Below are 12,240 nucleotides of genomic sequence, written 5' to 3' on the forward strand. Positions count from 1 at the left end.
TTATTATAGTCTTCGCATTCTCAGTCACAACAAACTGCTTGTGATTAGTTTCCAACTTTTTTCTTCATTTCTTCTCCTTTCTCATTCCTCAAGAATAAGACCACATTTGGCAGGAGGTAAAGCTTAAGAGTATAGTCATTTAAAGGGTATTTTGCTGGCTAGTGAGCTTGGACCTGTCAGCATGGAACGTAGATGTGGAGTCCAGGATATTCACAGAATCACACACACAGAATCACAGAAACCCCACAGTGCAGATAGAGGCCATTTCGGCCCATCGAGCCTGCACCAACACATATCCCACCCTATCCCCGTAACCCGACGTATTTAATCCCCCTAACACTAAGGGTCAATTTATCATAGCCAATCAACCTAACCCGCACATCTTTGGACTGGGAGGAAACCGGAGCACCCGGAGGAAACCCACGCAAACACGGGGAGAATGTGCAAACTCCACACAGACAGTCACCCGAGGCCGGATTCGAACCCGGGTCCCAGGCGCTGTGAGGCAACAGTTTGCTTTTGCAAACTGCACAATCTTCATGCTCTTGCACAAAATATGCAAGAACTTAATTTAAATATTAAAATGAACATAAATTGGATGCTAGCATAATTTCACAATTTTGTCACTTGGAATTTACTTTACATGTTGTGGGCTTTCAGCCTCTCGGTTCTTAAAGGGAGACCCGCTGAATTTTTCACGGGAGCATTCTTGATTACGTACTTTAACTTTGGATTTCTATTCCTTGCTAAGTCACATACAGGAAACTCTCGATTTACCGGCACCCAAACAACCGGAAATTTCGGTTAACCGGCAAAATTCAGGAGTAGGTTCAGTTAAGTTTTTCTTCATCTTAGTGGCCGTTTCTTGATTCTTGGCTGTGTAATCAGGGGTTTCTGCACTTGTTGGTAAGCAACAGGGACACTTGGTCTGTGGCCGGGGTTCTTGCAGCTGTTGCTAAGCAACAGGGAAGCCTGGATTTGTTGCTGTGTACGGAGCTCTCGTACCGTTTAACTATAACTCTCTGTAATCCGGACTTTTTGATAAACCGGCACCACGCCGGTCCCGTTGGTGCCGGATAAAAAAGAGTTTCCTGTATCATAACTTGGACATATCTCTGTTGCTTCATCATCACTGGGACAATATCTTGGAATTCCCTACGTAGCATCATTACGGGAGCACAATGACCACAAGGACTGCAGTGGTTCAAGGAGAAGGCCCACCTTCTACTTCTCAGGGCAGCTAGGGATGGCCAATAATTGTAGACTTGCCAGTGTTGCCCACCTCCAGAACAATTTTTTTTAAAAAGCATGACAAACTGATTAGGGTGCTTCCGAGAAAGCATCCAACAATATGGTTTGTCAGGCATTCACATATCTTAGTAGTGTTCTTCAGGATTGTTGTCTCTGATTTCCATTGGGAAAAGGAGCCTCGGCTTGTACTAATTGCCAAAGCAAGGTCTGGTCACCTCTGTCTTTGGAAGTGGGTGTGAAAGTCCTAGCGGGTAGGCACAGAGCACCTCTTGTGCAACCTGACCTGTATGGCATCTGCCTGTAGATCCTCCTTGTCTTCCAAACATGTCAGAAAACTCTATTTCCCTGAAAAAAATTGAACGATTGGCACTATGGCTTATGGGAACCTGAGCTCTAGCAGAAAAAAGATTGAAATATTGCAGATTCAGTGTGCTACCCTGAGTCCGTTGAATCAGCTATTACCACAACTGATTCTCTTGGAATGCTGGATGCCCATTTCGCAGGGACGTCCTTTAGAACTGATGTCCTGAACACTGGAAAATAATGTATAGCGCAATCCCGCTCCCAAATGAATATTAATATGAAGTGACCACCTGTTTTCGACGAATATTTCATATGCCACTAGTTGCCAACCTTTGGAGACTATTCTGCAGTGTAAAGTGGACATAGTTACAATGGCGTGAAACTCCCGCCCATTTCTACTATTGACCACCAGATTTACGCTGCTAAAATGTGCTGTTAACAGAAAACCTAGCATTGGATCTCTTATCTGGCCCAGATTGTAATTTATGTTTCCTGTATTTCTTTCAATTTTCCACTTCATTGCTCTGACTATTTCAAGATCTAACTTTCTCATTTGAGGCAATTTTTGTTTCCCCCTCCTGTGACCAGAATAGAATCTACTGGTTATATATAGCACATCACAATCCTGATTTTAACTTGGTATCGGAAATCATGTAGGTGTGGGCTGAGGCAGACCTCCGCAGCGTGAGGCCCGAGAGATTTTAACTGCTGGGCCGCATCTGCATAGACCCAGCCAGTCACCCACTGGACCCAGCCAGTCACCCACTGAACCCAGCGGGAAGCTGTAGCTGGCCAGCGGGCAGTGGCGGGATGTCAGACGGCAGGAGGCCTTTGCTAGGGATTCAAAGGAACGGTCCCCGATAATCAGGTGAGTGCTTGGGAAGGGGCTCGGGAGGGCCTCATGGTTCGAGTTAGGGAAGGATGGCTAGGGCATGGGAGGCCTGAGGTTTCTTTATGGTGCCTGGAGGAGCACTCTCACAAGGAAACAAAAATCCATTTACCTTTCTGGGCCTCTTCCAGCCCTGGCTCCTCTTGCCACCAGGTTGGCCTGAAGGGGAATGGCTTCCCCTTGCAGGCCTCCAGTTAAAATTGCAGCTGGGCCCTGATGATGTCATCGGAGTTTCATCTGAAAATGGTACATTTTCAAGCCCTTCCATCACACTGACAGTGCAACACCATGTCACCAACTAAAATTCATTCTATTTTGGCCATGCTGTTATTAAATTAGTGAATTTTATTATCACATCACCAGAGCTCATGACTCTAATCTGAATGAGAAGCGACCCAGCTACATCAAAGCCAAGGAGAACACAAGGCACCACATCAAGAAGGTAGAGACAGCTAGGAAATCTCTGAAGAACAGTGAAAAACAATACAGCATCCACCAGCAGGAGGTGAAGGAATTGGAGTCGGAGCTTGAAGATGTTAATAAAGTGTGGAAAGGGTTTGAGGAAAAGGCACAAGCAGAACTCGGCAGCAGAGGTCATAGCTTGGAGCTGGAGGAGAGCCAGGTAAACAAAAAAAGTGTTTATTGTCTATCACGTTTTCTGTTCTTATTTACATTTTATGTTATCTGTATCATTGACTCGTTAACTTCTTCCATCAGACAGAATGGCCCTGACTTCTGCAGGCCTGCAGTACCAGAAATTATACCGGGATTGCGCTCAATGACGCCCTTTGTGAAAAGGCGGCACTTAAATAAAAAAATACTTTCCTGTTTCTCAGGAATCCAGGCCACAATCCTGGCCTGGGTCCCAGGTGGGGTCCACAAGTTACATTTGGCAGGCAGACCAATTCTGCACCTGCTAAATAAGAGGTTTGGAACATGGAAACTCCTAATGTTGGGGTCCTCTGACTTTGATGCCACTGGCTTTGCAAGGACCAGGTGGAGTCTCCACTGGCCTATTTTCCAGCCCTGCCAGAGTGTGGCTGAAGTGCACCATTAAGAGCCAAGGGGGGAAAAATTGGGTTGCTTTGTGCCTCCTGTTAGCGCTCCTGGGGGCGCTAACTGGGTGCAAAGCCCCAGCGCCCGGGCGCGACACCGCTAACGCCTCCCGCAAAATTCCCGCAGGCCCTGCCGAATTTTAATGGGTGATCGGAACTCGGGTTCCAGTGGAGCATCGGGGGGGGGGAGGGGCGGGGAGGGAGCCAGAGGAGCATCGTGGCTGATGGGGGGAGGCTGGGAAGGCGATCGGGGCCGAAGGGGAGATCGGCAGCCTCATGGGGGGGAAATCAGAGGCCGGAGGGTGGGGGTAAAGGTGAGGCAGGGGCGTTAGATTCAGGAGATAACTGGAAAAGCGCTTACCTCCTGGATCAAGCAGTCCTTGCCTTTAGCTGACAGGTTCCCCAAGGCCTGGGAAACCCAACCAGACGGAATTAAATTTGTATTGGTGGATCACCATGAGGCACGCCAGCCTCATAATATTTAAGTGGGCGACCCACCTCATGGCAGCGGGTTGACTGCCCGTCCCCTATCCCGCCTCTTAAAATCAGAAGTTGGGATTCAGTTTTTTTAACACTTTTTAATGTCCCACCCGATCCCAACCCACCTGTTTTTGGGGGTTAAAATTCCCCCCCAGTGTCTCTGATAACACTACTTGGTGTAATACCCTCTGATCTATCTATGTATGTTTATTTTGTTTTTTGGCCCCTCTTTGGCACTAATTCTAGCAAAACAAATTGATTCTTCAAAAATATGGCAGAAGTCATCTTTGAGAGTCAAATGAGCTATCCAGTCGCCCATCAGCACGATTGAGAAACCAGAACCTAAGATGTCCGATCAGCCATAGAGGCAATCTTCTAGTTTGTCAAGAGTCTCATTACTGGAAATTGGTGGCATTTTGGTATTGAGACCACACCCATATTTGAAACCAGCTCCTTTGCCAATTATGTAAGCTGTTAAGGAGCTTGCTCTGAGGGAGTGGTTAAGAGTTTATAACTTGTTCACCAACTTTCTGTGGGGTTTGTAAGTTAGAATATTTAATTCAGTGCCAAATAGGTACAGAAAGTGAAATAGAGAGGGAAAGAAAGATGGCATTAATTAAGAGAGAGATAAAAGAGACAAAGTTTTTAAAAATTACTTACATTTTGAAATTAAAAAAAAAATCTCCAACAATAATTCAAATCTGATGGAATGAGACTCCACAAATGTAATTTTCAGAGCCGGAGAGATTGTTTGGCAGTAATTAAGACTTATTATTCTGTAATTTTTTTTTACTTATACTGGAATGGACAAGTCTTAACTTTCTGGTGAGTTTATCTATCATGCAGGTACAGCAACTTTACGATGTTCCATGTGTTTCAATGACACGTCTCAGAGGGATAGTTATAGCACAGCTTCTGGAGGAACAGGGCAACTTGGACAGCAACTTTCTGATTTCCGCATTTAACTGCGCATGTGCGGTCACCGGAAGTTGCTGTCCAATTTACACTTTAGTAACCGTGAGCATTTACAGACTCATGAGGCTGGATTTTGTTATTGGGGCGGGCTGGGGTCGTGTCATCCGCTTTTCGTGTTATCCACCCGACTCCAAATCGATGTGGGAAATTGATGCGATTTTCACATAATTGGGCAATTGAGTTCCAGCGTGTGGGAACCCGTGGCCCATTTAGTTTTTTCAATCTGAAACTCGCCTCCGATGATGTCATCATTGCTGCTGCATTTAAGGTTTGCAAGAAGCCTTGCTTCTGCAGATTGCCAACCTTTTGGCCTTTGCAGTGAGAGGGACCTGAAGGCAGAATGAGCAGCGGGAGACCTAAGTCTGCTCCCAGATTTGATGACGTCGCCCTGCAAGCTTTGGTGGAGGGAACAAGAGCTAGTAAGGAGGTGCTCTTCCCTTCTTCAGGGTGGAAGAAGCCTCCCCAGCAGACGAAAACTGTGTGGATCCAGGTGGCCCAGGATGTCACCTTGTTGTCGATGATCCACAGAACCTGGCTTCAGTGCAGCAAGAGATTTCATGACCTACGCACTGGAAAAGTGAGTATGACTTTCCCATCGCCCTCAATCTGCTCTCCATTGCCTCTCCGCACCAGCACTCAGCTTTAGCAACCTCTTCCTCCACATCCCACTTGACACTGACATCCCTGCACCCTTACCCATTCCCTTTCTATGGTCACATTCACCTAACTATTCGACTATGCAGCCCTCACACTCCTTATCACTGTGATGCTATGAAAACAACTTACAAAACACAGGGAGGGCCCTTGGTCTTGCCAACTCACTCCATCTTTGTCTCCCTCTAAGCATCTATGCTATGGATTCTCTACACTCCTTCATTCTCACTGAAACTCCACTTGTCTCCCTCATTGCAGGAAAAAAAGAGCTCACAATAACCGGGAAAGAACGAGGACAGGAGGAGGGCCACCCTCACCCCTTGGGAGGCGGCAGTCCTGGAGATTGAGGATGATGCACAAGTGGGGGACGGACAGACGGATGCATCAGAGAAAGCTGGTGACAGAATAGTTTTTCATCTCATTGACATTGCATGAGTCGCTGATAATGATTCTGAAGCTCTAACAGATGGACTTATGATCATCTGCAATATGCAATGTGCATGTAACCTTGGTCTCACATCTCTGACCCTTTCCTTTACTCCCCCACAGGACCATCGCAAGCACCCGTCCCCACTATCCAGGAGGAACAGCCTGAGCCTCCAGACTCCTCAGAGGAAGCTGCAACTTCTGAGGGTGCAGCGTCAGCAGAATTCAGCGCACGCAGCACCAGCGCAGACACTCGCACCTCGCTGGGACCATCACGAGATAGAGTACTGTTGTCACCTGGTGTATCATAGCTCACAAGTGAGCATCAGTAGATTGTGGAGACAGGGACAGCAGTGGAAAGTCCTAGTCGGAGGGCGCAGGACTCTCCAAGCTCGGCTCAGCTGCATGTCGACCCTCTGCCTTTGGGTCCATCCAGAAGAACAGCGGTGCTGGAACTCCAGGAACAGGTGCAAGAGTCTCTGGCAGGTTTTGTCTCCAGGGTTGCTGCGAGTGTGGAGCGAATGGAGGAGTCCATAGCGAACATGAGCAGAACCTTTGTGGAGTCATTGGCGCATGAACGCAGCACCACGGAAAGGATGGCAACCTCCGTGGAAAGGATGGCTACAGTAGACGAGAGGATGGCTACGGCCATGGAGGAGCTAAGTCGCCAGAGTGTAGAAAACATGGTGAGTGTTCAGAATAGACTGACATCTCTGGAGGAGCGATGGTCAGCTATTGAACAGAGAAACCAGACCTTCATGGAAGTCCTTCTGAGTAGGACTGCCAGCGCAGATACGTGTCCCCATGGCCCCCCTGATGTGCAGCAAGATGCTGTCAAGCCACTTGCAAGCACTGAGGTGGACCTGACCCATGAAGAGGGATGTTGGTGTCAGAGAACAAGGAAGTGGGGGCTCCTCTCCAAGCGCTCACACTTCCATGCCACTGCCAAGTCCTCAGTCAGAGCCCCACCAGAGTCCCCACCCAACTGAGATCGGCGTCTCAACCTCTGCACAGCCGCAGGAGCAGCAGACTGTTGCCGAGTCCTCACAGGTTTGCAACCCCAGAGGACGCCCGCCAAAGGTGTTGAGACAGGAACAGCAAGAAAATGAACAAGGGTCCTCCACATCTGCTGAAGCCACAGGGGAAGCACCACGTAGGAGCACGCGTAAGAGAAAGATACTGCACAAATAGTCACAAGGGTAGTCACTTGGGTAAAATGTGTTTATTTTTAAAATGTCATCAGTTGGTTATTGTAAATAAAAATTCTGGTGGCGTGTGTCATTTCGCTAATGGGACTTCCACATTGAGGACTGAGGATTACTTGCAATTGTCAGTATGGTGGTCAGAGTGCTAGGAATCCGCTGATTCTTGGCCATTGTCGATGCTGTGGTAAGAAGCTGCGAGGCAAAAGTGCATGATTGGCTAGGCTAAGCAAATCTGGCCAAGATGAGTGCGTTCCTTGCATCTCGGGCAGCAATGTTCTCGCGTACTGCTGCCGCTGGTTGATGGGCCTCTGCAAGATGTCCGTCTTCGCTCTCCTCCTCATCTGCGGAGGATATGTGAGGAGCCACTTGTTCCTCAGGAATTTGCAAGCCACGACGCTGTGCCATGTTGTGAAGTGCACAGCAAACCACGACTATTCTGGAGACCCTGACTGCTGAGTACTGCAGGGCTCCACCTGATCTATCCAGGCATCTGAAGTGCATCTTCAGCTTGCCGATTGTTTGCTCGATTATGGATCTGGTGGAAATGTGGCTGTAGTTGTAGCTCTCCTCAGCTTCGTTGGATGGGCTCCTCAACGGCATCATTAGCCACGTCTTCAAGGGATAGCCCTTGTCTCCAAGTAGCCATCTGTTAAGTTGGTCTGGCGGACTGAAAAGCGGAGGCGCACTAGACTGGCGCAGTATGAAGGAGTCATGGCAACTGCCAGGGTACTTGGCACAAGCATGCAAAATTTCCTTCTTGTGGTCACACACCAGCTGCATTTTGAGGGAGTGGAAGCCCTTGCGGTTGACAAAAATACCTGGATAACGATGGGGTGCCTTAAGGGCCACATGTGTGCAGTCAACGACGCCCTGCACCCTTGGAAAGCCTGCCAGATTAGCTAATCCAACCGCACGTGCCGTGACACTTGCTTGATCCTTGGAGAAATGGATGTGATTGTGCGCGATGGCAAAGAGGGCATCGATTACCTGCGTGATGCAAGTGTGTTCGGCCACCTGGGAGATGCCGCTGATGTCTGCTGTTGATCCCTGGAATGAGTCTGAAGCAAAAAAGTTGAGTGCGGTGGTGACTTTGACGGCCACCGGTAAGGGGTGTCCACCTGCTCCTCTGTGCTCCAGATCTTGCTGCACCATTGCGCAGATGTCACCCACTACTTCTCGTGAAAGTTGGAGCCACCTTTGGCACTGCTGCTCACTTATATTGAGGTAGCTGATCCTCTGTCTGTAGACCCTGTTTGGGGGGTATCTCCTGCGTCGACGGCCTTCCATGGGCTGGTGCCTTCTGGCCTGTGCAGCTTCAGGTAGGTGAGCAGCAGCCTGGCGCTCCTGTTGTTGCCGCTGCTGTTGTTTATGGTTCTGCTGCTGCCGCGGCTGGTCTTCGTCCTCATCTGATGTCCAGGAGGAAAGGAAATAAATGGTTCCCATGCTTCTGGTAGATGCCTCCGTTGAGGAAGCGCTCAGTCAAGGTGGTGAGAGGGGTTTCCCAGGAGGTCACACTGGAGATGGGTGTCAGGCTCCAAACTTCCACAGCTATGGTTATACCTTCTAAAAGTTCCCCAGACCTGAGACAACAAAGTCCTGCCACCTGCAAATGATGACTGATCAAATCTCCTGTTTAATGGTGGAGCTGCAGCTGATGGTCAGCAATCCAATTGTGGTCCCGCCAGGTTTCACCGTCGTGTTTCAGAGGAGACGTGAATCTCATGGGAAACGTGTTAAAATCGGAAAGGCCTCAAAATGGGTTTATAGAGGCAATTTAGTGGTTCTTAAGGGCCTATCCCGCCTCTTGGAGGCGGAACAGAGACGGGATCAGAAACCACGCATTCGGGAAAATTGCTTGGAGGCGGGGTCGGGCCCGCCCGCCACTTTTTGCAATTTTAACACCCCACACGCCGCCATTCCCGCCTCCTCGGGCCTGGCAAAATCCAGCCCATGGTTATTTTTACAGCAAAATCCAGGCCGTGATATAATTGACGTGGTACAATGCCACTTCAAATGGCATGATTTGCTGGAAATTTTTCCAAAAATAACCTTTACTGAATGAAATAGCTTCTCAATACATCTATATGTATTTCATAGAACTCTAGTTGGCATGGATTTCAGTGATGCAATATGTCTTGGGTTTATGATGTTAGCTGATGCCTTTTCCTCCCTACACGTGGCACCTGTAGCATGTCTGTTTCTCATGAATACTAGCGTTGGGAACATTGTTGCATTATAAACCTTCAGCTTGTTCTTAAAGGTGATGTCTCAATGACTCCATACATGTTTATGTGGATGTCCAGAAAATGTGGGGGAAATTTTAACGAGGGTGAGCGTTTGGGTGCAGGTGGGGGTTAAAATCCAGGAAAAATACGAGTGCGTCGGGAAGCTGGCTCCAGCCAATGTTCCCTCTAATTTTTTTTGTGCTGAGTGGGCCCTTTTTGTCTGTGGACAACTTTTACAACAACAACAACGCAAGCAACAGCACAACTTAAAAGCATATATACAGTAATGCCATATTGTCACCCCACCATCTCAAATCATGAGACAATTAGACAAACTCTTACAGATCATGCAGCCAGTTTTTTTTTGGTTTATAAACCTTGTAGTGACTTTATTTAATCTCATAACAGGTCACAGCTCTTACAAAAACGATATTACATGTGTCTCGTGTTAGAATTTGCTCTGTGCCAGTCTGTCGGGTATCCCATCAAAGTTAATCATAACATCTTGGGTCATTAGGATATGCTAATATCGGAGATCATTTGGAACAATGGGGGAGTAGGAAGAAACAGACATGTCAGCAACATTCCATGTGAGGTGTTAATAGCAGATTGGCCAGAACAATAGAAGCACTGAAGCGAACACTTTCGCAACTATTAGCAAGGTAAAATTCCAGGTCATCATCTGTTCCTTTGTAAATTCAGACAGGAACATCAGGTTAAATTGATTAGCAGTTAAACCAGCAAGATAGCCATTATGTCAAGGTCTGGAGATTTGGTGAGAAGGAATATACATTCTGGGCATCATGTGATATGACTCACATTAAAGTCCAACACCTACGAAGCCAAGCTTGATCACCTTGGGTCGACCTCTCTCTTCTCCTTTAAGAACCTCCTGAAAACCCTTCTCTTTGACCAAGCCTTTGATCACCCAATCCTAATATCCCCTTCTTTGACTCTCTGTACACTTGTACCTGATCACGCCTCTGTGAAGCGCCTTGGGGTGTTTTTCCATGTTAATGGTGCTATATAAATGCAAGTTATTCTGAATAAACTAAGTCTGAACAGTTATATGGTAAATAGCTGAATAAACCGGATCTGTAGTTAAAACACAAGCATACTGGCCTGCAACCCACTGACTGAAGCATGAAGTTTGTTTTGCCTCATTTTCCCTGACGGTAATATATTTTAAAATTATGCTAAACTCTTTCATGAGCTGTCAATCTTTGACTGGTTTGGGATTTGTTTAACACCTCTCAGATGTTAGCAGCAGTCACTGCTCAGTGTGTTGGTGTAATGCTGGACTAACTGTACTGAAAGATTTGGAGGCTGTAGCTTTCTAATACATGTGCACAGTGGATCAGACAGAGAGGAGAGAGACTTTCTGTATCAACTGGAGGTAATACCCCAGCTGACCTTGAGCTGATCCTCTAGCTAATTTCTTCCTGCTCTTTTGCTGATACCTGCACTTGCTTCTCTCATTCATGCTGTGTCTGTTTACTTCACTGCTTCCAGCTCTAAATTTAACTCTACACCTTCCCCCAGAGTGAATATTCCTGGGCTGTTGCTTGCTGCAGATACTGCGATTGATGCTGTATCATGCAAGATGAATGAGCCTACACCCTTCAGCCCTGTCAGCTGATGCTGCTTAGCTGTCCCTATGGAAACAATATTACAATCTGTAAAACATTGCTTGTAACACATTTCGGTAGCCAACATATGCCGTGCTGTAATGCCTGGTTAAGTTGCCTACGGATAGAATACTAGAGTTTATGACAAATACATGGAGGGACTCAGAACTGCAAGAATGGGTACTAACCTCCAGATACAGGATGGCTACTTGTGTGCCCCACTTCAATGGACCCCACAAAGTGCTGGCTCGTTATATCCAGAATGAGCTTCTCCAGGTAGCTTTGAGATGGAGGTTGGGTGTGCTGCTCCAATTGACAACTCTTCCTTCTGTGGGCCTCTTTTTCTTGCAATCATGAAGAGTTTGGTGAAGCGCTGCTGTTTAATGAGCCCTGGCATTGCTGTGCAATGTGCAATTGGCCACTGTCCTCTAAGCAAGAGTGCAAGACATCCAGTGTGCAAGTGGGTGTTGGGGGAGTCCCACATACTGTTACATATCCACAGCTCACCTTTGTCTGCATTACACCGCATGAATTGAAACGTGAAACATGAAAAAAATTGCCTGAAAAGATTCACCAGGACACTCACTGTCTAGAGATTGGGAAAGTTCTGAAACATCGAGGGGCGATCCGTTTGTCAGTAGTCCACCTTTCACAAAGCTACAACACGTTGCCATCTTCTCGTGGCTTCAGTTTCAAAATCGTTGGACATTTTTAAGGCTTTAAAACCCGAGCAACATTTTTTAAAAAACACCGTTGGATGTTAATGTTTGTTTAATTAAAAATAAACATTTACATTAAATAAATATATGGTCGTTAAATGTGATTTAAAAAAAAAGTTAACCTAAAAAATCAATATATTCCAGCTAGCGATATATTGCATATACATAGATACATAGATACATAGAAGATAGGAGCAGGAGTAGGCCCTTCGTGCCTGCTCCGCCATTTAATGAGATCATGGCTGATCCTTTAATTCAGTATCCCGTCCCCGCCTTCTCTCCGTAACCCTTAACCCCTTTTGCCCGTAGAAATATATCTAATTCCCTCTTAAATATATTTAATGAGCTGGCGTACACTGCCCTCTGTGGCAATGAGTTCCACAGGTTCACCACTCTCTGAGTGAAGAAATTCCCCCTCATCTCTGTCCTA

General features: G+C 47.0%; 1 protein-coding gene across 1 annotated transcript in view; it reads left to right on the plus strand.

Annotated features, from left to right (window-relative positions):
- The window catches only part of LOC147106104 (structural maintenance of chromosomes protein 1B-like), a 172,432-nt gene that overhangs the window by 23,012 nt on the left and 137,180 nt on the right, over positions 1–12,240 (plus strand). Inside the window, exon 6 of the mRNA XM_086008868.1 lies at positions 2,807–3,065. Within this exon, the coding sequence (XP_085864994.1) occupies positions 2,807–3,065 (259 nt within the window). The remainder of the gene's footprint in view (positions 1–2,806; positions 3,066–12,240) is intronic.

This window comes from Somniosus microcephalus, chromosome 16 (assembly GCF_052327205.1).
Source record: "Somniosus microcephalus isolate GS21.2 chromosome 16, FLI_Smic_1.0, whole genome shotgun sequence".
Lineage (NCBI taxonomy): Eukaryota > Metazoa > Chordata > Chondrichthyes > Squaliformes > Somniosidae > Somniosus > Somniosus microcephalus.